Source organism: Pleurodeles waltl, chromosome 3_1, assembly GCF_031143425.1.
Source record: "Pleurodeles waltl isolate 20211129_DDA chromosome 3_1, aPleWal1.hap1.20221129, whole genome shotgun sequence".
NCBI lineage: Eukaryota > Metazoa > Chordata > Amphibia > Caudata > Salamandridae > Pleurodeles > Pleurodeles waltl.
In genome coordinates this window covers 1,930,676,791-1,930,702,900 of record NC_090440.1, presented here as the reverse complement: position 1 = coordinate 1,930,702,900, position 26,110 = coordinate 1,930,676,791, and the positions used below count along the sequence as shown (strand labels likewise).

The 26,110-nt window shown below is 45.0% G+C and overlaps 1 protein-coding gene across 2 annotated transcripts in view; it reads left to right on the top strand.

Annotated features, from left to right (window-relative positions):
* The window catches only part of BLTP2 (bridge-like lipid transfer protein family member 2), a 727,711-nt gene that overhangs the window by 526,885 nt on the left and 174,716 nt on the right, over window positions 1-26,110 (top strand). For both annotated transcript variants that reach the window (XM_069226186.1, XM_069226185.1), the window contains exons 30-31: window positions 572-727; window positions 3,953-4,074. In XM_069226186.1, coding sequence (XP_069082287.1) covers window positions 572-727; window positions 3,953-4,074 — 278 coding nt within the window. The remainder of the gene's footprint in view (window positions 1-571; window positions 728-3,952; window positions 4,075-26,110) is intronic.

Sequence of the window (26,110 nt, the reverse complement as noted above, 5' to 3'; positions counted from 1 at the left end):
GCTGCAGTTTTTATGCCATCTCATTCAACATGTTTTTGTTCTGATAATTCAGTATCTTCCACATAGATAAGTCTAAAACAGATATAATTGTGATGAAAATATAATTATGTTGAGCGGAAAAATAAGTGTATGCTCGTGTAGCAGCAAGCTCCCTTTTGGTGTGGACTTCTCATTCGTAATGTGTGATTGCAAGGTAAGTGTGGCTCCAGATTTGTTTTAAGATTTGGGCCGAAGAGGAGTTGAAGGTCTATCACTCTTTTCAGGAAAGGAGGCATGGGAACACCCCACATTCACAGCCACTTAGAAGTGACAGGGATGCTGCCTACGGGAAATGGGAGTGTGAGATTGGCAACTATATTTTGGAGAGTGGGAGTGTGCATGGGGGGGGGGGGGAGACAAATAGTGGAAATGGAGCACCTCCAGGGAGGGAGAAGGTCTGTTGAAGTATATGCAAAATGCGCCTTGCTTTCACCTGAAAGAAGCCTACGAGGGATCTAGATTCCAGGAGAGAATAGCTACCACTTGAGACAGAAGATGTCATGTATCCCTTTAATTTTGTCTCCCTCTGCAGGCACACAGTGAAAAGAAGCAGCGGGTGCGCTTTCAGCTGGAGATCTCAAGTAACCCAGAGGAGCAGCGCAGTAGCATCCTGCACCTGCAGGAGGCAGTGCGCCAGCACGTATTGCAGATCCGGCAACTGGAGAAGCAGATTTATTCTATTATGAAGGTGAGGATGTGACCAGGTTGTCAAGTTTGGGGGGAAAGGGTGTATGAAATATATAATTCCGCACAACTCTAAACAAAAATTCTCTAACATTCCAAAGTTTCAAAACAGTCCAACAAAAAATAGCCTCAGATTGTTGTTATAATGAAGTAGCACAGTAGTTCCTCGAGACTGAAATCACACTCATAAATGGCAGTCGTCACTTTGCCTGCCTCTACTCGAGAATCATTAAACTGTAGAGGCAACATCAGGAGTGCTTTAGCATCACAAGTTATTTTATTTTTTTAAATAAATGTGTGTTTATATATATTCACTGAAAAAAACAAATGTTAAAGTTGATGTTATAGTTGTTGAAATCAAAGCAGATAGTCCTAAGAGAGAGCTGGCAGTTGGAACAGAATGGAGAGATGACCTGGATGGACAGCTAGCAGATAGTAACTGGCAACTATCCTGTGAATTAATAAAAAGCGCTTCTCGTACTGTAAGGTTCAAATTGATGCATTTCAGTGATGTGCATTGTACCTATCTTACCATGCTCAAATTGAACAGAATTTACCCATGTGGTTCTGCGGATAGTCCTTAGTGTGGTCGGGGTGCGAGCTACCTTAATACATTTGGCATGGTCTTGTGACAAAGTTATGATCCACTGGTGGGAAGTAGTGATGGGATTGTATGGCGCAACAGGGTTTGTCCTCAACCGCTTCCCTTGAAATTGCCTGCTAGTTATAATGACTAACAAAAAAAAATAAAAAAATACAGAATACATATCTTCACCTACCACTCTGTATAGCCATGGGTTGGGACCAGAGGAGACCTGAGGTGGGGACCTAGGTGAGAGACACAGTTGAATAGGCACTGACAGAGGAGATACATATTAGATTGTTTAGAAAAGATAAGAATATGAATGAGAATCGGGAGACATGAGGAGCCACACTGCCAGCATTTGGGGAGGCAGGGAGACAGGCTCCACCTCATGCAGCAATAGGAGGCATCTACAACTATTAGTGCTATCTAAGAATTGGGGGTTCAAGTGAGCGAAAACGTGCAGGAGGATGGTGTATCCACAGGCAATGGAAAACATTTGTGTTATATTGAATAAAAGGGGTAGGTTGTAGGAATGATGCATTCAATGATTAGTAAAGGGCCACACAACAAAATGCATGCTGGAAAACTCACTAACATGATGCACAGAGGTTAGGGTGCTATGTGACAGTCGATTTACTTTTTGTGTTATGTTACTGTTTCCTATTGACATCATGATAACAAAACATGGAATAAATATATTTTTTAAATAGTTAGGTGTTGCAATGAGACCAGAACGTGCGTAAAAAAAAACCCTCTGAAATACACCAATTATACTTTTATCAACAAACCATAACTTGATGACTTGAGTCCCCATCATGCACTGCTTATGACCTCACATATTACAACCCTCACAGCATGCGTACACAACTCTCTTCGTGCTCTCATTCACATGCCCATTGCGTTTTTCCCTTTAAATGTGTTTTGGGGAGCACAGTCCTCATTAGTAATTTGAACAATCAATGATGTCATTTAGAATGTCATGAGCAATATATTTGAACTTGTACCTGTGGTTCCATACAAATGTCTTCAGAGAAGCTTTCATGGTAACCCAATGCCATAGAGTAGATGCTTGTACCGTTTTTCTGGCAAAAGTACTGCCGTATCCCATGGGAGTGCTGTGCTGGAGCCCACAAGAGGACCAGTGTACGTCTAGACCGGATTTTTTATTTTTATTTTAATCACTTTTGCGGAACCTCAGGCTCACCACTCTCAAGTGCCTGAAGGTCAGTGTGTCACTACCTGCCCCCTAATGCCTTTTTCCAAAAACATTTTCAGGACATTTGGATTGAGCCCCCAAGTCCTGTAATGGCCTTTGCAACATTTTCTTGAGTTGCTACTAGCCAATCAAGACAAGCGGTTCTGCAGTATCCATTGGCAGATGGGGGAAAACACTGTCACCTAATGTGATTTGAGTTTAAAAAAAAAAAAAGTCAGTACTGCCAAAGTCCTGTGGTACATAACGGTAAAGATATCACTAACTTTTCAAGAAGATGAAGCCCTTCATGATCACCCCAAAACGTTCCAGCGATGGAGTTGGATGAACTTTTTTTTGTAAGGTTTTGTGAAGGAAGTTATTTTCAAAACAAAAAAACATTCCTACTACGGAAACTCTGACCTAACTATAACTACACAATGACGACTGCCACTGTGTAATATATCTCGCTCTACAAACATGTGTATACGTGTGTGTGTGTGTACGTTTGAATAATTAAAGGTAAAGTGTGTTTAAGATTTGTTATTCCTTATCTGCAAAGTAACAACTCATGATGTAAATGTAGTCAGTTACTTTCAACATAAGGACTCCAGATATGCTGCATTAGATGTTGTAACACCACAAAAGTAAAGGTAAATCACCAAGTAAACAATTGATGCAACATTCTCCTCTTTTTTCCTCTTCCATTAACTGGTAGCTGGTAGAGTAAACCTGGTTACTCCTCACACGAGAGTTGCACAGCTGCTGAGGAGTTTACTAAAACATTTGAACTATGTACTTTAAATTATATTTCAGGAATCGCACGAAGAAAGGAAGCTTCTTGATTGGTTTTGAGTTTCCTTGGGAAGGGTGATTGATTCCACTTTTATTGTTTACCCTGCACAAGTCGGTCGATACGTACAATACCAACTACCAATGTTTACCCTCCCAAGCAACACGGCCAGTACACCTCCGTTACGACTAAAGGCCCACCTGTACTCACTCATCCTAGCCTGCAGCACCCAATCATGTGGTTTAACCCCTGCCCAGCATTGCCTTTACGTATTCATTCTGATTTACAGCTCACCTTTCTTTCTCATTATAGTCGGTGGCTTTGCCATTGTATCTATTCTTGACTTGAAGCATCCTCTGCTCTCCCAGTTGTAGTAGTATTTCCACATACATATCTTTCACGTCCTGCAGCATCTTGTGCTGTTTAAGTGTTAAAACATCCATCCACTTTGCTTTGCAAGTGCACCTGAGTATTGTCCTGCAGTACCTTGCTAGTTCAGCAACAAAAACACATGCAGCCCGTGTTATGCACTTTATTCCTGTGCATGTGCATTTGTGTGTAGGCTTGGTCTTTGGCCTTACTTAAGTTCTAGCTAGGTGCATTATGGTTTTAGAGTAACTACATGCATGCCCACTGAAATGAAGGAGTGTTCTCTCAGTCTCTGCAGGATGAAAGCAAGAATGATACCCTTCAAGATATACATCAGAAACTGCAGGCCCAGCTGAGCCAGGAGAAAGCAGACATGCAGCAAAAGAGCGAGGAGCTGAACATCCTTATCCGGTAATAAGCTGTGATGGAGAGGTGAAAAAGTGTAAACGGAGATGTGCACATAGCATAGACATACTAATAGATGGGGGCATTTGAACAAGTCTCAGCATTTACTGTTTTCTCGCGTCAGACATCAAGGGCTTTAGGCCTTAGCATCCAGAGGCTCTCTTCATCTTGAGATCTGCCTCTTAAGCACTGTTAACTGGGCATACATAGAAACTGTGTTCACGATAGGATTATTCTGGTATTCTTAACGGTAAATGTGAATTAAGAATGTGAAGGCTGAGTCTCAGCATATCTTCATTGAAATCGCTTAGTGAATGATTTGTCTACACTGTTGTTGTTTATGCATTGTACTTGTGTGGTTTGGATCACTGTTTCGCTACCTGCCTATACACTCGGTTATTGTTGTTAAACAGAGCTTTAAATTTGCCTCCTTAATTTAGCTCTGCCCTGAAATTAGTCTGTGAGCATGTCTAAACTTCTACATTACTACTTTATTTGACTTCTGAGATCTGCATTGTAAAAGTTGACACCTGAAGGATCCCCAAGCCAACACACCTACCAGTCTGTTTAAATCTTCATCCCTTGTCTCCTTCCTTCTGCATCAAATGTTGGTTATTTTCATTAAGTCAGATTTTAATTATGTATTCTTTAAAAGGCAGAAACATAATTGTTATCAATTTGCTGTTTTCTCAAATAGTGATTTCTTCAAAAGAAAAACATAACAGGAAAGAAAAAAAGCTAATAAGAAACAGATAGGGAGCCTCATTGTAAAGCTGTGAGTGTAACACTGCACCTTTAAGAGAAATAGGACCTTTTGTGTCTCACACTGCCATGTACTAGTAGCTGATCTCTCACTTTTCCAGTTCCTTTGAACCTGGATCCTGATGCACTGGGCTGTACTCTCACTGTTTTGTTTAACAGAAAATGTTCTTCCATTTCATTCATTCACATCCGTGTTCACTCAGTGCCTTTTATAAGAGAATGTTGTTGCCAATTAAAATTGCCTGGTGTTCAACCTCTCATTTCAAATGCATTACTATGAAGGATGTGCTCACGCCTTAGTTTGTCATCTAGTAATAGGACCAAGTCTGTTGAAGAGCCTCAGGGACAGAGTGTGGTGTGTTTGCCTGAATCTCACACAAAAGATGACAGCCCAATTCATCAAGAAATGTCAGAGTACACCATAAAGGAATTTAAGACAATAGGATGATGGGAAGAAGGAGAAGTTGCTTACCTATAATCCTTGTTTACTTTCAAGTGAATCTCCATTGAAATCCGGACCATTATATAAAATTAAAATACATACTTTTCTCCAGAAAAGCCAGATTTTATTCTTAAAAGTAAAATAACTGCAACAGCCTATATTCACAACTTTTGTTTATTTTTCTTTAAATAAAAAGAAGCCAGTTTTAATTTATAAAAATCACTAAAGGAAAATAGTAGCAGTAAAATCTCTTTCACCAACATTTTTAAAAGGAAATTGAAAGAAAGGGAGGACTATGTAGCTGCACCCCAAATAGACTGGGAAGCCAACACTTCTCCTTTACGGAAACATGGTCCACCAGTATCCTTTTGTGCCCTGTCAGTGACAATTGGTTCAATTGTTGTTCACCAGACACTTAAAATCCTATTCTTTATGCAATCACTGTTTCTAGTTTATAGCTTGTGCTGCTGTAGATCACATTCTGTGTGCAATCATGCAATCCTTTGTTGGGTGCAGATGTTGCAAGTTGTATTTGTTCAAAGGAGAGGTTTCGGTTTTGATGGGACTTGTGATACTTTCCCTGAAACTTCCAATGCACAGCGCATCATCTCTACTTTAGATTATATTTTCCTTTATCAGGTTCAGATATATGCCAGACATCCGTTGATAGAAGAAATATACAGACTTAATGTAGGAGGCTGGCCTGGCTTGTAGTGAGTACCAAGGGATACTTACACCTTGCACCAGGTCCAGTTATCCCTTATTAGTGTAGAGAGGGGTGTCTAGCAGCTTAGGCTGATAGAAAATGGTAGCTTAGCAGAGCAGCTTAGGCTGAACTAGGAGACGAGTGAAGCTCCTACAGTACCACTAGTGTCATATGCACAATATCATATGAAAACACAATACACAGATATACTAAAAATAAAGTTACTTTATTTTTATGACAATATGCCAAAGTATCTCAGTGAGTACCCTCAGTATGAGGATAGCAAATATACACAAGATATATGTACACAATACCAAACTATGCAGTAATAGCAATAGAAAACAGTGCAAACAATGTATAGTCACAATAGAATGCAATGGGAGCACATAGGGATAGGGGCAACACAAACCATATACTCTATAAGTGGAATGCAAACCACGAATGGACCCCAAACCTATGTGAGCTCGTAGAGGGTCGCTGGGACTGTAAGAAAACAGTGAGGGTTAGAAAAATAGCCCACCCCAAGACCCTGAAAAGTGGGTGCAAAGTGCACCTAAGTTCCCCAGGGAGCACAGAAGTCGTGATAGGGGAATTCTGCAAGAAAGACCAACACCAGCAATGCAACAACGATGGATTTCCAGACGAGAGTACCTGTGGAACAAGGGGACTGTAGGAGGCTGGACTGGCTTGTAGTGAGTACCTAGGGGTACTTGCACCTTGCACCAGGCCCAGTTATCCCTTATTAGTGTATAGGGTGTCTAGCAGTATAGGCTGATAGATAATGGTAGCTTAGCAGAGCAGCTTAGGCTGAACTAGGAGACGAGTGAAGCTCCTACAGTACCACTTAGTGTCATATGCACAATATCATAAGAAAACACAATACACAGATATACTAAAAATAAAGGTACTTTATTTTTATGACAATATGCCAAAAGTATCTCAGTGAGTACCCTCAGTATGAGGATAGCAAATATACACAAGATATATGTACACAATACCAAAATATGCAGTAATAGTCTTAGAAAACAGTGCAAACAATGTATAGTTACAATAGGATGCAATGGGGACACATAGGGATAGGGGCAACACAAACCATATACTCCAAAAGTGGAATGCGAACCACGAATGGACCCCAAACCTATGTGACCTTGTAGAGGGTCGCTGGGACTATTAGAAAATAGTAAGGGTTAGAAAAATAGCCCACCCCAAGACCCTGAAAAGTGAGTGCAAAGTGCACTAAAGTTCCCCAAAGGACATAGAAGTCGTGATAGGGGAATTCTGCAGGAAAGACACAAACCAACAATGCAACACCGATGGATTTCCAGTCGAGGGTACCTGTGGAACAAGGGGACCAAGTCCAAAAGTCACAAGCAAGTCGGAGATGGGCAGATGCCCAGGAAATGCCAGCTGTGGGTGCAAAGATGCTGCTACTGGACAGTAGAAGCGTAGGTTTCTGCAAGAACGACAAGGGCTAGAGACTTCCCCTTTGGAGGACGGATCCCTCACGCCGTGGAGAGTCGTGCAGAAGTGTTTTCCCGCCGAAAGACCGCCAACAAGCCTTGCTAGCTGCAAATCGTGCGGTTAGTGTTTTTGGATGCTGCTGTGGCCCAGGAGGGACCAGGATGTTGAAATTGCTTTAGGGGACAGAGGGGGCGTCGAGCAAGACAAGGAGCCCTCTCAGCAGCAAGCAGCACCCGCAGAAGTGCCAGAAACAGGCACTACGAGGATGCGTGAAACGGTGCTCACCCGAAGTCGCACAAAGGAGTCCCACGTCGCCGGAGGACAACTTAGGAGGTCGTGCAATGCAGGTTAGAGTGCCGTGGACCCAGGCTGGACTGTGCACAAAGGATTTCCGCCGGAAGTGCACGGAGGCCGGAGTAGCTGCAAAAGTCGCAGTTCCCAGCAATGCAGTCTGGCGTGGAGAGGCAAGGACTTACCTCCACCAAACTTGGACTGAAGAGTCACTGGACTGTGGGAGTCACTTGGACAGAGTTGCTGGATTCAAGGGACCTCGCTCGTCGTGCTGAGAGGAGACCCAAGGTACCGGTGATGCAGTTCTTTGGTGCCTGCGGTTGCAGGGGGACGATTCCGTTGACCCACGGGAGATTTCTTCTGAGCTTCTAGTGCAGAGAGGAGGCAGACTACCCCCACAGCATGCACCACCAGAAAAACAGTTGAGAAGGCGGCAGGATCAGCGTTACAGAGTTGCAGTAGTCGTCTTTGCTACTATGTTGCAGTTTTGCAGGCTTCCAGCGCGGTCAGCAGTCGATTCCTTGGCAGAAGGTGAAGAGAGAGATGCAGAGGAACTCGGATGAGCTCTTGCATTCGTTATCTAAGGAATCACAAGAGACAGAGACCCTAAATAGCCAGAAAAGAGGGTTTGGCTACCTAGGAGAGAGGATAGGCTAGCAAAACCTGAAGGAGCCTATCAGAAGGAGTCTCTGACGTCACCTGATGGCACTGGCCACTCAGAGCAGTCCAGTGTGCCAGCAGCACCTCTGTTTCCAAGATGGCAGAGGTCTGGAGCACACTGGAGGAGCTCTGGGCACCTCCCAGGGGAGGTGCAGGTCAGGGGAGTGGTCACTCCCCTTCCCTTTGTCCAGTTTCGTGCCAGAGCAGGGCTAAGGGGTCCCTGAACCGGTGTAGACTGGCTTATGCAGAAATGGGCACCATGTGTGCCCATGAAAGCATTTCCAGAGGCTGGGGGAGGCTACTCCTCCCCTGCCTTCACACCATTTTCCAAAGGGAGAGGGTGTAACACCCTCTCTCTGAGGAAGTCCTTTGTTCTGCCATCCTGGGCCAGGCCTGGCTGGACCCCAGGAGGGCAGATGCCTGTCTGAGGGGTTGGCAGCAGCAGCTGCAGTGAAACCCCGGGAAAGGCAGTTTGGCAGTACCAGGGTCTATGCTACAGACCACTGGGATCATGGGATTGTGCCAACTATGCCAGGATGGTATAGAGGGGGCAATCCATGATCATAGACATGTTACATGGCCATATTCGGAGTTACCATTGTGAAGCTACATATAGGTAGTGACCTATATGTAGTGCACGCGTGTAATGGTGTCCCCGCACTCACAAAGTCCGGGGAATTGGCCCTGAAGAATGTGGGGGCACCTTGGCTAGTGCCAGGGTGCCCACACACTAAGTAACTTAGCACCCAACCTTTACCAGGTAAAGGTTAGACATATAGGTGACTTATAAGTTACTTAAGTGCAGTGTAAAATGGCTGTGAAATAACGTGGACGTTATTTCACTCAGGCTGCAGTGGCAGGCCTGTGTAAGAATTGTCAGAGCTCCCTATGGGTAGCAAAAGAAATGCTGCAGCCCATAGGGATCTCCTGGAACCCCAATACCCTGGGTACCTCAGTACCATATACTAGGGAATTATAAGGGTGTTCCAGTAAGCCAATGTGAATTGGTAAAATTGGTCGCTAGCCTGTTAGTGACAATTTGAAAGAAATGAGAGAGCATAACCACTGAGGTTCTGATTAGCAGAGCCTCAGTGAGACAGTTAGTCACTACACAGGTAACACATTCAGGCACACTTATGAGCACTGGGGCCCTGACTAGCAGGGTCCCAGTGACACATACAACTAAAACAACATATATACAGTGAAAAATGGGGGTAACATGCCAGGCAAGATGGTACTTTCCTACAGGGACCAAGTCCAAAAGTCACGATCAAGTCGGGAGTGGGCAGATGCCCAGGAAATGCCAGCTGTGGGTGCAAAGAAGCTGCCACCGGATGGTAGAAGCTGAGGATTCTGCAAGAACGAAGAGGGCTAGAAACTTCCCCTTTGGAGGATGGATGTCCCACGTCGTGAAGAAGCTTGCAGAGGTGTTTTCGTGCAGAAAGACTGCAAACAAGCCTTGCTAGCTGCAAGGGTCGCAGTTAGGGTTTTTGGATGCTGCTGTGGCCCAGGAGGGACCAGGATGTCGCCAATTGCGTGAGGAGACAGAGGGGGCGTCCAGCAAGACAAGGAGCCCACTCAGAAGCAAGCAGCACCCGCAGAAGTGCCGGAACAGGCACTACGAAGTGGAGTGAACCGGAGCTCACCCGAAGTCACAAAGGAAGGTCCCACGACGCCGGAGGACAACTCAGGAGGTCGTGCACTGCAGGTTAGAGTGCCGGGGACCCAGGCTTGGCTGTGCACAAAGGAAATCCTGGAAGATTCTACAGGAGCCGGAGCAGCTGCAAATCACGCGGTTCCCAGCAATGCAGTCTAGCGTGGGGAGGCAAGGACTTACCTCCACCAAACTTGGACTGAAGAGTCACTGGACTGTGGGAGTCACTTGGACAGAGTTGCTGAGTTCAAGGGACCTCGCTCGTCGTGCTGAGAGGAGACCCAGAGGACCGGTGAAGCAGTTCTTTGGTGCCTGCGGTTGCAGGGGGAAGATTCCGTCGACCCACGGGAGATTTCTTCGGAGCTTCTAGTGCAGAGAGGAGGCAGACTACCCCCACAGCATGCACCACCAGGAAAACAGTCGAGAAGGCGGCAGGATCAGCGTTACAAGGTCGCAGTAGTCGTCTTTGCTACTTTGTTGCAGTTTTGCAGGCTTCCAGCGCAGTCAGCAGTCGATTCCTTAGCAGAAGGTGAAGAGAGATTTGCAGAGGAACTCTGATGAGCTCTTGCATTCGTTATCTGAAGAATTCCCCAAAGCAGAGACCCTAAATAGCCAGAAAAGGAGGTTTGGCTACCTAGGAGAAAGGATAGGCTAGCAACACCTGGAGGAGCCTATCAGAAGGAGTCTCTGACGTCACCTGCTGGCCCTGGCCACTCAGAGCAGTCCAGTGTGCCAGCAGCACCTCTGTTTCCAAGATGGCAGAGGTCTGGAGCACACTGGAGGAGCTCTGGGCACCTCCCAGGGGAGGTGCAGGTCAGGGGAGTGGTCACTCCCCTTTCCTTTGTCCAGTTTCGCGCCAGAGCAGGGCTGGGGGATCCCTGAACCGGTGTAGACTGGCTTATGCAGAGATGGGCTCCATCTGTGCCCATCAAAGCATTTCCAGAGGCCGGGGGAGGCTACTCCTCCCCAGCCCTGACACCTTTTTCCAAAGGGAGAGGGTGTAACACCCTCTCTCTGAGGAAGTCCTTTGTTCTGCCTTCCTGGGCCAAGCCTGGCTGGACCCCAGGAGGGCAGAAACCTGTCTGAGGGGTTGGCAGCAGCAGCAGCTGCAGTGAAACCCCAGGAAAGGCAGTTTGGCAGTACCCGGGTCTGTGCTAGAGACCCGGGGGATCATGGGATTGTCTCCCCAATACCAGGATGGCATTGGGGGGGGGGGGCAATTCCATGATCTTAGACATGTTACATGGCCATGTTCGGAGTTACCATTGTGAAGCTATACATAGTTAGTGACCTATGTATAGTGCACGCGTGTAATGGTGTCCCCGCACTCACAAAGTCCGGGGAATTTGCCCTGAACAATGTGGGGGCACCTTGGCTAGTGCCAGGGTGCCCACACACTAAGTAACTTATCACCCAACCTTTACCAGGTAAAGGTTAGACATATAGGTGACTTATAAGTTACTTAAGTGCAGTGGTAAATGGCTGTGAAATAACCTGGACGTTATTTCACTCAGGCTGCAGTGGCAGGCCTGTGTAAGAATTGTCAGAGCTCTCTATGGGTGGCAAAAGAAATGCTGCAGCCCATAGGGATCTCCTGGAACCCCAATACCCTGGGTACCTCAGTACCATATACTAGGGAATTATAAGGGTGTTCCAGTAAGCCAATGTGAATTGGTAAAATTGGTCGCTAGCCTGTTAGTGACAATTTGAAAGAAATGAGAGAGCATAACCACTGAGGTTCTGATTAGCAGAGCCTCAGTGAGACAGTTAGTCACTACACAGGTAACACATTCAGGCACACTTATGAGCACTGGGGCCCTGACTAGCAGGGTCCCAGTGACACATACAACTAAAACAACATATATACAGTGAAAAATGGGGGTAACATGCCAGGCAAGATGGTACTTTCCTACAGGGACCAAGTCCAAAAGTCACGATCAAGTCGGGAGTGGGCAGATGCCCAGGAAATGCCAGCTGTGGGTGCAAAGAAGCTGCCACCGGATGGTAGAAGCTGAGGATTCTGCAAGAACGAAGAGGGCTAGAAACTTCCCCTTTGGAGGATGGATGTCCCACGTCGTGAAGAAGCTTGCAGAGGTGTTTTCGTGCAGAAAGACTGCAAACAAGCCTTGCTAGCTGCAAGGGTCGCAGTTAGGGTTTTTGGATGCTGCTGTGGCCCAGGAGGGACCAGGATGTCGCCAATTGCGTGAGGAGACAGAGGGGGCGTCCAGCAAGACAAGGAGCCCACTCAGAAGCAAGCAGCACCCGCAGAAGTGCCGGAACAGGCACTACGAAGTGGAGTGAACCGGAGCTCACCCGAAGTCACAAAGGAAGGTCCCACGACGCCGGAGGACAACTCAGGAGGTCGTGCACTGCAGGTTAGAGTGCCGGGGACCCAGGCTTGGCTGTGCACAAAGGAAATCCTGGAAGATTCTACAGGAGCCGGAGCAGCTGCAAATCACGCGGTTCCCAGCAATGCAGTCTAGCGTGGGGAGGCAAGGACTTACCTCCACCAAACTTGGACTGAAGAGTCACTGGACTGTGGGAGTCACTTGGACAGAGTTGCTGAGTTCAAGGGACCTCGCTCGTCGTGCTGAGAGGAGACCCAGAGGACCGGTGAAGCAGTTCTTTGGTGCCTGCGGTTGCAGGGGGAAGATTCCGTCGACCCACGGGAGATTTCTTCGGAGCTTCTAGTGCAGAGAGGAGGCAGACTACCCCCACAGCATGCACCACCAGGAAAACAGTCGAGAAGGCGGCAGGATCAGCGTTACAAGGTCGCAGTAGTCGTCTTTGCTACTTTGTTGCAGTTTTGCAGGCTTCCAGCGCAGTCAGCAGTCGATTCCTTAGCAGAAGGTGAAGAGAGATTTGCAGAGGAACTCTGATGAGCTCTTGCATTCGTTATCTGAAGAATTCCCCAAAGCAGAGACCCTAAATAGCCAGAAAAGGAGGTTTGGCTACCTAGGAGAAAGGATAGGCTAGCAACACCTGGAGGAGCCTATCAGAAGGAGTCTCTGACGTCACCTGCTGGCCCTGGCCACTCAGAGCAGTCCAGTGTGCCAGCAGCACCTCTGTTTCCAAGATGGCAGAGGTCTGGAGCACACTGGAGGAGCTCTGGGCACCTCCCAGGGGAGGTGCAGGTCAGGGGAGTGGTCACTCCCCTTTCCTTTGTCCAGTTTCGCGCCAGAGCAGGGCTGGGGGATCCCTGAACCGGTGTAGACTGGCTTATGCAGAGATGGGCTCCATCTGTGCCCATCAAAGCATTTCCAGAGGCCGGGGGAGGCTACTCCTCCCCAGCCCTGACACCTTTTTCCAAAGGGAGAGGGTGTAACACCCTCTCTCTGAGGAAGTCCTTTGTTCTGCCTTCCTGGGCCAAGCCTGGCTGGACCCCAGGAGGGCAGAAACCTGTCTGAGGGGTTGGCAGCAGCAGCAGCTGCAGTGAAACCCCAGGAAAGGCAGTTTGGCAGTACCCGGGTCTGTGCTAGAGACCCGGGGGATCATGGGATTGTCTCCCCAATACCAGGATGGCATTGGGGGGGGGGGCAATTCCATGATCTTAGACATGTTACATGGCCATGTTCGGAGTTACCATTGTGAAGCTATACATAGTTAGTGACCTATGTATAGTGCACGCGTGTAATGGTGTCCCCGCACTCACAAAGTCCGGGGAATTTGCCCTGAACAATGTGGGGGCACCTTGGCTAGTGCCAGGGTGCCCACACACTAAGTAACTTATCACCCAACCTTTACCAGGTAAAGGTTAGACATATAGGTGACTTATAAGTTACTTAAGTGCAGTGGTAAATGGCTGTGAAATAACCTGGACGTTATTTCACTCAGGCTGCAGTGGCAGGCCTGTGTAAGAATTGTCAGAGCTCTCTATGGGTGGCAAAAGAAATGCTGCAGCCCATAGGGATCTCCTGGAACCCCAATACCCTGGGTACCTCAGTACCATATACTAGGGAATTATAAGGGTGTTCCAGTAAGCCAATGTGAATTGGTAAAATTGGTCGCTAGCCTGTTAGTGACAATTTGAAAGAAATGAGAGAGCATAACCACTGAGGTTCTGATTAGCAGAGCCTCAGTGAGACAGTTAGTCACTACACAGGTAACACATTCAGGCACACTTATGAGCACTGGGGCCCTGACTAGCAGGGTCCCAGTGACACATACAACTAAAACAACATATATACAGTGAAAAATGGGGGTAACATGCCAGGCAAGATGGTACTTTCCTACAGGGACCAAGTCCAAAAGTCACGATCAAGTCGGGAGTGGGCAGATGCCCAGGAAATGCCAGCTGTGGGTGCAAAGAAGCTGCCACCGGATGGTAGAAGCTGAGGATTCTGCAAGAACGAAGAGGGCTAGAAACTTCCCCTTTGGAGGATGGATGTCCCACGTCGTGAAGAAGCTTGCAGAGGTGTTTTCGTGCAGAAAGACTGCAAACAAGCCTTGCTAGCTGCAAGGGTCGCAGTTAGGGTTTTTGGATGCTGCTGTGGCCCAGGAGGGACCAGGATGTCGCCAATTGCGTGAGGAGACAGAGGGGGCGTCCAGCAAGACAAGGAGCCCACTCAGAAGCAAGCAGCACCCGCAGAAGTGCCGGAACAGGCACTACGAAGTGGAGTGAACCGGAGCTCACCCGAAGTCACAAAGGAAGGTCCCACGACGCCGGAGGACAACTCAGGAGGTCGTGCACTGCAGGTTAGAGTGCCGGGGACCCAGGCTTGGCTGTGCACAAAGGAAATCCTGGAAGATTCTACAGGAGCCGGAGCAGCTGCAAATCACGCGGTTCCCAGCAATGCAGTCTAGCGTGGGGAGGCAAGGACTTACCTCCACCAAACTTGGACTGAAGAGTCACTGGACTGTGGGAGTCACTTGGACAGAGTTGCTGAGTTCAAGGGACCTCGCTCGTCGTGCTGAGAGGAGACCCAGAGGACCGGTGAAGCAGTTCTTTGGTGCCTGCGGTTGCAGGGGGAAGATTCCGTCGACCCACGGGAGATTTCTTCGGAGCTTCTAGTGCAGAGAGGAGGCAGACTACCCCCACAGCATGCACCACCAGGAAAACAGTCGAGAAGGCGGCAGGATCAGCGTTACAAGGTCGCAGTAGTCGTCTTTGCTACTTTGTTGCAGTTTTGCAGGCTTCCAGCGCAGTCAGCAGTCGATTCCTTAGCAGAAGGTGAAGAGAGATTTGCAGAGGAACTCTGATGAGCTCTTGCATTCGTTATCTGAAGAATTCCCCAAAGCAGAGACCCTAAATAGCCAGAAAAGGAGGTTTGGCTACCTAGGAGAAAGGATAGGCTAGCAACACCTGGAGGAGCCTATCAGAAGGAGTCTCTGACGTCACCTGCTGGCCCTGGCCACTCAGAGCAGTCCAGTGTGCCAGCAGCACCTCTGTTTCCAAGATGGCAGAGGTCTGGAGCACACTGGAGGAGCTCTGGGCACCTCCCAGGGGAGGTGCAGGTCAGGGGAGTGGTCACTCCCCTTTCCTTTGTCCAGTTTCGCGCCAGAGCAGGGCTGGGGGATCCCTGAACCGGTGTAGACTGGCTTATGCAGAGATGGGCTCCATCTGTGCCCATCAAAGCATTTCCAGAGGCCGGGGGAGGCTACTCCTCCCCAGCCCTGACACCTTTTTCCAAAGGGAGAGGGTGTAACACCCTCTCTCTGAGGAAGTCCTTTGTTCTGCCTTCCTGGGCCAAGCCTGGCTGGACCCCAGGAGGGCAGAAACCTGTCTGAGGGGTTGGCAGCAGCAGCAGCTGCAGTGAAACCCCAGGAAAGGCAGTTTGGCAGTACCCGGGTCTGTGCTAGAGACCCGGGGGATCATGGGATTGTCTCCCCAATACCAGGATGGCATTGGGGGGGGGGCAATTCCATGATCTTAGACATGTTACATGGCCATGTTCGGAGTTACCATTGTGAAGCTATACATAGTTAGTGACCTATGTATAGTGCACGCGTGTAATGGTGTCCCCGCACTCACAAAGTCCGGGGAATTTGCCCTGAACAATGTGGGGGCACCTTGGCTAGTGCCAGGGTGCCCACACACTAAGTAACTTATCACCCAACCTTTACCAGGTAAAGGTTAGACATATAGGTGACTTATAAGTTACTTAAGTGCAGTGGTAAATGGCTGTGAAATAACCTGGACGTTATTTCACTCAGGCTGCAGTGGCAGGCCTGTGTAAGAATTGTCAGAGCTCTCTATGGGTGGCAAAAGAAATGCTGCAGCCAATAGGGTTCTCCTGGAACCCCAATACCCTGGGTACCTCAGTACCATATACTAGGGAATTATAAGGGTGTTCCAGTATGCCAATGTGAATTGGTGAAATTGGTTACTAGCCTGTTAGTGACACTTTGTACAGAGAGAGCATAACCACTGAGGTTCTGGTTAGCAGAGCCTCAGTGAGACAGTTAGGCATCACACAGGGAACACATACATATAGGTCACAAACTTATGAGCACTGGGGTCCTGGCTAGCAGGGTCCCAGTGACACATAACAAACATACTGAAAACATAGGGTTTTCACTATGGGCACTGGGCCCTGGCTAGCAGGATCCCAGTGAGACAGTGAAAACCCCTGACATATACTCACAAACAGGCCAAAAGTGGGGTTAACAAGGCTAGAAAGAGGCTACTTTCTCACACTTAACCAAAGATATTCCTCAAAGAAGCTTGCCCTATCTCTAGAATCTGACTGGACAATAGTGACTTGTTAATGTTTGAACTAAGTACAATGTGGATGCCTTTCAAAGTTCCGCTATGGGAATGTTTCTCAACAAGGGTGTGGTCACAGTTTTACCTTCAGTAGTAGAACGGGTTTACCCAGCAAGGGCATATTTTCTTTCCGATAACAATAATACACAAAAGACAATCCATTTGTAAAGGACTGCTTTGATGGGGACAAAACTGTATGAACATGCCCATAGTTTACTAATCGTGTAATGCCTTTTGTCTTATAAAGATAAAACTGAACAATCCTCCAACCATTTAGAGTGCATAAAGACCTTTCAGCTGGAGTGGAAGGATTCTTAAAAATTGTGGGAAGAGAAACATTCTGATTAATGTGAAAATCAGAGACTTACTTTAGAAGAAAACATGGGTATGTCTTCATGCCTATGTTGTCATTATGGAAGACTGTATAAGGTTTGTGTGAACATAAAGCCTGGATTTCACTAGCCTTTCATGCATATGTGATCACTACTAAGAAAACAACCTTCTGTGAATTATGCTAAATTGTGGCCCTATAATTATTTTCAAAATGGTGACCCATTAGGTTTTTCTTAAAAAAACATATTCTTTTTCCAAGGGCAAGTGAATCCTTTGACTGGTGGGAAAATGTTTTATTGCCTTCCAGAAAGTCTTTAATAACGGGGACGAAGAAGAAAGAGGTTTGTGAAGGACATTTCCTAAAAGCTTTAATAGTACAATGATGTTAATTTCATTAAGCGTACTCCAAGCTTGATCTGATAACATGTTGAAGATAAGGAAGAACTACTTTTTCCTGAACATTTGTTTGGTCGATGTTTTACAGAATACATCAAATGCAGCATCTCTTTCATTTGAAATCATAGGAAACCCTAGTAGATTGGCATTTTGGTTCCCTTAGAATTTCCCATAGAGTCATATGGAAATTTAGCTGCCCATATTAAATGAGCTTGGAAGCCATGCCACCAAATTCAAGGATGGCAAGCTGGAGGTATAGGATCTGGCCCCTGAACATGTGGAGAAACACAAGCCTTGTGTGGTGATTCTGAATGATTAAGAAGGTTTGTGAACCAATAGTGATGTGGCCATTCCGGCACTATGAAGATCTGCCTTGCTCTGGAGTAAGTCAGTATGATAACTACTGATTGAATCAGGTATTCTGCAGAAATGGGTTCAGAAACTTCCCTTACTTGCCCATTCATTCAGAAGGTCAACCGTCTTCACTAATTGTTTTTAGAACCTGAATGCACAGTCTGGGCATTTTTTGTCTTCTGCTTTTGGGAGCAGATATAAGTTTGACATTGTTAAGTGTTGTAGATTCTGTGTAGCATATTGTCCGTTATGACCCACATTTTTTATACATTTGGATAACCCTACTGAGTGAGTGTGCCTCTTAAAACCTTGACGGTGAACCACTGAGATTTGCAATACCATGACTGAGACGTTTCCAAGTTGCTTATGCTTCTAGATACAGCAGTGTGGATGTGGTCCCTCCCTGCATGTCCAGATAATGCAGAGCCATTTGAACAAACAAGCATTTGGTCTTTTTATGTTGAAGAAAAGATCTGAAAGCCAGGTGGAGTACTGTCAACTCAGTCAATATAAATGATGCAGACTATCTTTGTGGTTCCATGTCCTATTTGTTATTTACAGGTGATTCGTATAGTCCCCTAACCCATTAAGGAGGCATCTTTTATAGTTGTTAGAGATTGACTTTCCTTATGAAAAAGAACTCCTTTGAGATTTTCCATCTTGCTCCACCATGGGTTAAGAATGTATTGCTGCTGGAGTCAGAGATAGTTTGTGAAGTAACGTGGGCTTGTATAAGTAAGTCCAAGAGCAGTAGATGATAACAGGAAGATAGGTTTATTGTACACAAAGAAGTCTCATCCACTCTCCAACCGTCTCCCAGCCTCTCTCCTATCTCTCTTCTACATTCTCTTCTGACTCTGTTACATTCTACATTGGAACTCATTTGCCACAATGTACCTACCCTTGACAATACCATTACTGCATATATAAACCTAAGATACTACACCCCCCCCTCCGTTATATAAAACATAGTTAAAAGGAATACAATAACATATTATACAATAATGAATTAAACTTTAAATAAAACAAATGTTATACATTAAACTATTACTATTATTTTTTCCAAAACACAAATTTCTAAGACAATGTTACAGTACTCATGTTACATATTCCTGTAAGTATTTTGGAGTTATAATTCTCCTTTCAGATTTCCTAACCCCAGTTATTGAATCTTTTTTGACAGGTTCTTTCCCAATAACATCCCCCTTGATTACAATTACTCTGAGATTCCAAATCCTGGAGTCCTCCGTCTTAACAGCATTGGTGAATAATTTTACTACTCTCACTGGTTTAGGGCTACCTGCATATCCTCCTTTCCTTGCAGGTTTTCTAATCAATACCCAATCTCCCACTCGAACTTTTGTTTCTCGTGCTGATTTTCTTGCATCAAAATTGTCTTTACGAGCCTTTATTTTCCTTTCTTCTCTTACTCTCCAACTAGTGTCTGATACCACCTTCCCTGTTCTAAGTTCCATATCATTCACCCAATTAGGTGCTACCAGAATGTTTGGTTGTCTCCCTTTAAACAGCTCAAAAGGAGTCTTTCCAGTCACAGAATGAGGAGAAACTCTGTATGCCTCAATTCTTTTTTCCACTTACTTTTTCCAATTTAGTCCACTTTCTTTGGCCATAGCTATGGTTTCTTTGAGCACCCTATTAAAGCGTTCCACCATACCATTGGTTTCCGGATGATATAGTGGACACTTCTTGTGTTGAATAGCAAGATTCTCCAAAAACATTTCCATCACTTTAGAGACCAATTGCACCCCATTATCCGTGAGTATTGTTTTGGGAACACCCTCTCTGCCAAATATTTCTTTTAGAAAAGATATCACATGCTTTGTTTCAATTCCCCTGGTAAATGCTACCTCTGGCCACCTTGAATATAAATCATCCAGGACTAAGAGATATGTATCACATCCATCCCCATGAATTGGGCCTAAAACATCCAGGGCAATCTCTTCCCAAGGATGAGTAGGACGATCCCTAATCTTCATGGTTTGAACCTTGGGTTGACAGATTTCTCACTGAACACACATTGCATACATTCCCTCGCAGCTCTTTCCACTTGACAATCCATACCTGGCCACCAGTATGGCAACCATATCCTTTCTTTGGGTTTTGAAATGCCCTGATGACCAGAATGTGCAAGGGTAATTAGATAGTGCCTAAGACCAAAAGGTGGAACTATACTTGTCCCACAGAACAACAAACCTTCTCTCTCAGACAATTCATCATTAACGTGACAGTATTTTTGAGATTCCAAACTCCCCTCATTTCTATTCTTCTAACCTCCCTTTTATTAATGTTAATACCTCTGGCATTACCTTGTCAGATTTACATTCATCTCGCCACTTTACTTCAGTTATGGTACCATAGTCAACCTCATAAACCATCTCATCATCTTGCCCTTCACCTTCATATTCCCCTTCCTGGTTTCCATCACTTATCTGCACCAACCTTGATAGTGTGTCAGCAACAGTGTTCTGTGCTCCAGGTATGTACTTCACTTCAAATTCATAATCCTGCAGGGCTATCACTCACTTGGTGATTCTGCTCGAAATGGCATCAATGCCTTTTTTTGAAAAAATTGCACAGAGAGGTTTATGATCAGTCCAATTTCCTCAACTTCTTAATGGCCCACTGAACAGCAAGGGCCTCCCTCGCAATCACCGAATAATTCAACTCGGCACCTTTTAAAGCCTGTGACAAAAACAATACTACCCTTTCAGAATTGTCCTCCTCTTGCTGTAAAACAGCAACTAAACCCTTCATACTGGCATCAGTAATCAATACAGACTTGCAATTGGTCAAAGTTTTTCAACTCAGGGGCCTTCCCTAACTTTTCTTTAATTTTCCTGACCTCCATCTCACATTCCTCATCCCAAACAAATTCTTTACCTTTCCGGAGTAACTTCCTCATGTTCACGCACATTTCAGCAAACCCCTTCATGAATTTGCTATAATACTCTGCCATGCCAATGAATCTCATCAACTCCTCTTTGTTAGAATGCGACTCCAGATTTATTATAGCATTCACTAATTCCCTTTTTGGAGTAATCCCTTCACCTGTGACAGTGTGACCTAAGTACTCTATTGAATTCCTCCTGAACTTGCATTTCTCTAGTTTGTCAGCCCAAATTCTCTGAGTCTCCCCAATAAACTTCGTAATCTCTCGTCATGCTCACAGTTGTCTTTTCCAAACACTAGAACATCATCCTGATATATTCTTATTCCCTTGAGATTTCTTAACACCCTCTCCAAAGCTCTTTTAAAGACTGAAGCTGCAGAGATCAATCCAAATGGCAACCTGACATACCTGAATGTGCCAAAAGGCGTGACAAAAGCAATGAGACCTTTTGAGTCATCCTCTAAGCTTATCTGATGATAAGCTGATGTTAAGTCTATCGTGGAAAACACTTTTGCTCCATGAAGTAACATCAACATGTCTGAGATGTTGGGCAAAGGATATCTGTCCACTACCACATTCTTATTGAGTTCTCTAAAATCTATGCACAGACGAAGACTGCCTTTGGCCTTCCTGGCAGCAACCACTGGTGCGAGCCATTCAGTTCCTTCTACTTCCTCAATTATACCTCTTAAGTTTTTCCAACTCTAACCTCATTTCCTCACACACTGCCACCGGAACACCACAAACCTTGCTGCACACATGTTTTGCTCCTTCCACCAAACTAATATATTGAGTGTACTGTCGGAGACACCCTAACTGTTTTTTTAATAACTCAGGAAATTTCACTTTTAGATTTTCTATATGAACATCTGCTTCCACAACACCACATTTCTCATTCACTCCACCCTGCTCACACACTGCATTGACAAAAAACTCTTCTCTCCGTTTTACGGGCGGGTCGCTATTGGGATCTAAGATTGCACCTAAATCCTTTTGGTGAAACCAGCTCAAAATGCTGTCACCCTTCTTTGAAACATAAACTTTTGCATTGGTATACTTATTTTTTAATTTAAGTAAACCCCAAAAGTATCCATATAACTTAATGGGCTCACCTCAGTATGCATATGGACTGATATCTGGTTTCTAATGTTGTCCTTGAGTTTCTCAAGATAAAACTCTTTTGATACAATGGTTATCTTTGCTCCAGAGTCAAATAAAACTTGTGTCCTCTCACCACCCACTGTTATTTCATCCAGAGGGATTTTCCTTTTCCCTCCTTCAATTTGAAGAACTATTTGACCACAATCAAAGTCTGTGTCACATCCCTCTTCAGATGTCAGCTTGTCCATCACTTCATATACTGTACCCTTGCCACCTCTTCCTCTGCACACAGCAGCAAAAATAACCTTTTTTTTTTTGACAAAGGCTACAGACCATTTTTATCACTGTCCAACTTTTGTCATTAGCCATATGGCCTGGTTTTCCACAGCGAAAGCACTTCCCTTGGAGCACATTTTTCTCTTTTCTCTTGTAGTTGTTTCCCCCTAATGTTTCAAGTTTAACTTTAGAATTTTTAACTACTTGTATGCTATCACCTTTCCCCTCTTCCTTAATGATAGGCTACACATTGCAAAGAGTGTTCAATTTTTTTTTAGCAATTACTAACACTTAATCCAAAGAAGGATCGTCTTTCTGCCAAATTTCTTCCCTTATTTGTTCTATATTACACCCTAGCATAAATTGATCTCTAATACGTTCTTCTAACAACATGCCAAATTTGCATGAGGAAGCCAATTTTCTTAGTACAGTTGTATAATTTTCTACACTTTCACCTTCTTTTTGACTCCTTCTGCCAAAGTGATACCTCTCCAAACAGTGCTAACTTTTGGTAAATAATGTCTATCTAATTTTTCTATACACTTCTCATACTTATTTAAATTTTCATCATTTACATCTGGCAGATTATCAAACACTTCTTGTCCTTCTGACCCTAAGCAGTGTAAGAGTAGTGCAGTTTTCCTCTCTGCACTCAAAGATGTTCCGCATACCTTCGCATATCTATCAGACTTTCTTCCATTTCTGCCACTTTATGGGTGGGTCACCTGGAAAAGCTAAAAAGAAAGGTGGTGCAGTAACATACTGCATAGTTCCTACAATTTCAAAACCTGAACTCTCTACCAAACACTATAATTTCATGGTATATAAACAAAACCAAAAACAACTCAATATACATATGAGCAACCCATTATGTCACCTACTGTTTTTTTTAAACAAATTAAATAAACCAGAAGGTTCACCGTCCAAAATAACTTAATGATTACATACTGCGGTGTTGCTGCAGGTAAATGCAGAAGATTTTCTTTCCTTTAAAAAAAAAAAAAAAACAAGCTAGAGACCAAAAAAACAACTAGTGAGCAAACACATTTCTGTGTGCTCCGATAAGTTTAGAGTCACTTCCTGCAGTGTCTCCATCCACTTCCTGTTGCGAGTCCAATCGCTTCCTTGGATGTCCGTCGTCATAGAAAGATGTCTGCTCACCCACATACGTCGACGTCCTCAGAGGCTGGCGTCTTACACGCGAGCACCTCGACGAAGCCTGTGCAACCAGGACGTCAGAGTACTTGCACGAGGGCACTCTCCAAGCAGCCAAGGAAACTGTGAGCCTTGTTATTTTTCAAAATCTCACCGTTAGTTATGTTGTAGGCCTTCTCGCAACCGGCTCCTCCACACTACTGTCCAACGTCGTGAGGCAATGTTTGAACGCTGCTGCGTCCTCGCAAGCGGCTCACTCACAAACAAATGCCCCTTCATAATCCAGATTTTGTTCACGCCGCGAGCCAAGGCGTGAGTCCTTCACTGTATTTTATAAAATGAAATGACTTTGTCATCAAAAGACGCCTTCTCTGAGGCAATCCCAAAACGAGGAGCTTCTCATCTCCAAAATGGCACCACATCTAGTGTTGAGACTTCTGTGACAAAAGCAGGAAGAGAGCAAAAAAAAGAAATGCTCACTGAAGCCCTCCAGTTGACAATCTTGAATTTCCAAATCCCACCTCGTCGCCAGTGAAGTAACGTGGGCTTGTATAAATAAGTCCAAGAGCAGAAGATCACAGGAAGATAGGTTTATTGTACACAAAGAAGTCTCATCCACTCTCCAACCGTCTTCCAGCCTCTCTCCTATCTATCTTCTACATTTTCTTCTGACTCTGTTACATTCTACATTGGAACTCATTTGCCACATTCTACCTACCCTTGACAATAACGTTTCTGCATATATAAACCTAAGATACTACAGCTTGCTTTCCCACCTCTCAGAGAAATGACATCACTGATCGCTCAAACACTGTCTTACAGGTTTCATCTGGAGACGAGTTCGAGCATGGAAAAAATGTTCAGTGCCTTACACCTAAGTAGCACAGAGATCTGTTGAGTCATTAGTTGGGCTGTTTTCAGATGATTTTTGCACATCAGTCTGTGGGACTATAGTCTGTCCGAAGATAAATAAACTTTGGCCACCTACGTGTCTAGCAAGTCGTGAACAGACTGAACTGCCATTGAAATGGAATTTGTTTGGTTGACTCATTGCCCAAGCGTACTGAGAATGTCTAGAGCTCCTTGGAAATGTGAGAAGACATCTTGAAAAGCTGCATGAGTACCCGGGAGTGTGGGGGGGGACAAGGGGGAGGGGCAGGAGAATGTGAACGGGTTTAGCTTTGGAAAGTTGATATGACTAGCTTTCCATTATGCCATGGAAAGACTGGGGGCAGGAGGTGGGGGGTGGGGAGGGGATCTTTCTTGATACTGAACATGCATTCTATATATGTATTCTGTCCTCATAACGATCTGTGGTACTATTTTGTCTTGATGATGTACAATTGCCAATAAAAAAACCTATACTTAAAAAAAAAAAGACATCTTGAGAAGCTGACAAGTTTATCAGCCAGGCTAAGTAAGGGTAGATGAAACTTCTTTGTCTCAGATGGACAGCTACTAATACCAGGCAATTAGAATTGTCTATGAGGGGGATTTGAGGTCTAATGGAAGGCTTTGGTATTGGTAGTGTTGATTTCTGGCAACAAACTTCAGAAACTGAGGATTCTGTATTGAAAATTGAAGTAAGAATACTGATGCTCCATCGCTCACCTCATGTTCCCTTGCTAGATTTGAGAGTAGGTTTGATGGAAGGCCCGCATCTGGCATTTTTCACTCCTTATCCATTTGTTGTTTATCTTCAAGTTGAGAATGTGTCTGAAATGTGTCTCTGGTCTCTTCTTTCAAACCAGAAAGTAACAGAAATAAATCTTCTTTAGTTTTTGGGAAGCTGGGACCAGTTCCATAGGTGGTCTCTCCAGAAAGGTGCTTAGCTCTTAGTGAGTTTCTCCAACTGGAATTGGAAAAACTTCTTTGGAGGAATACCTTCATCAGATACTGTGAACCACCAAGAATAGACATGTTGTACAATATTCAGCACCCAGCTTTCTTTCTGATGCTTTGCTGTTCTTGTATGTGCTTAATGATGCTTCCGCACCACCAGAGTGACCTTCATAAGAGGGAGAAGGGAGGAATCACTGCTTATCTGCTGCAGGATATTTTTATGTTGGCCACCTCATCTCTGCCTCAAAATGATTTTATTTTTGATGGTAAGATTTTTGTTTGTTCCCTTAGGTGGTCATAATGAGACCTCTGGATTTGAACCTTCTCAGTGAAGTATTAGTGATCTTAAAACCTGTATTCCATTAACTTTTCCAGACCTATGGCCTTCAAGGTTTCTATCTCTCTCTTCTTCCACTGCCTCACCTCGTCAGTGTAAGGACCAAAATATGTGCTACCAGAATAACACAAATGAAAAATGTGTTGCTGCACTTCAGTTTGTAGGTTTTGTGAATCATGGTCATGATGATTGTCGCTTGTCTGGATGTTGAGAGCCAGTATAGGATAACTGACAATCCCAAGAGAGGAATGGCAGAACAAGTATTTAAAGATTTTAGCCCACAGTCAAGTGCCTAGTAACATATTGTGTAGTTGGATGGCTTCTCCACTTGCCATTAGTTCATCACCCTGCTTTCCATTCCTCCTTTTCTGCTACCTCTCTGTTTATGTGCTTATCTGTGCTGATTGTTGCACCATCAAGCCTCTGGTTTACCGCTCTTTGGTATCTTTGAGTTCTCCACCAGCTGTGTGTGAAGACGCATCATAGCATCATCAGCCTTTTTTTCATATGCTATTTATAAAGCACGTGGCTACCCTAAGGGCTCCCAGCGCTAGGTGAGGGATTTAACCAGCTACAATGCACTCCAATCTGACCATGTATTGAATGTAGCTTAAGTAGAGGGTTGCGGAAAGAGCCATGTTATACTTCCTAAATC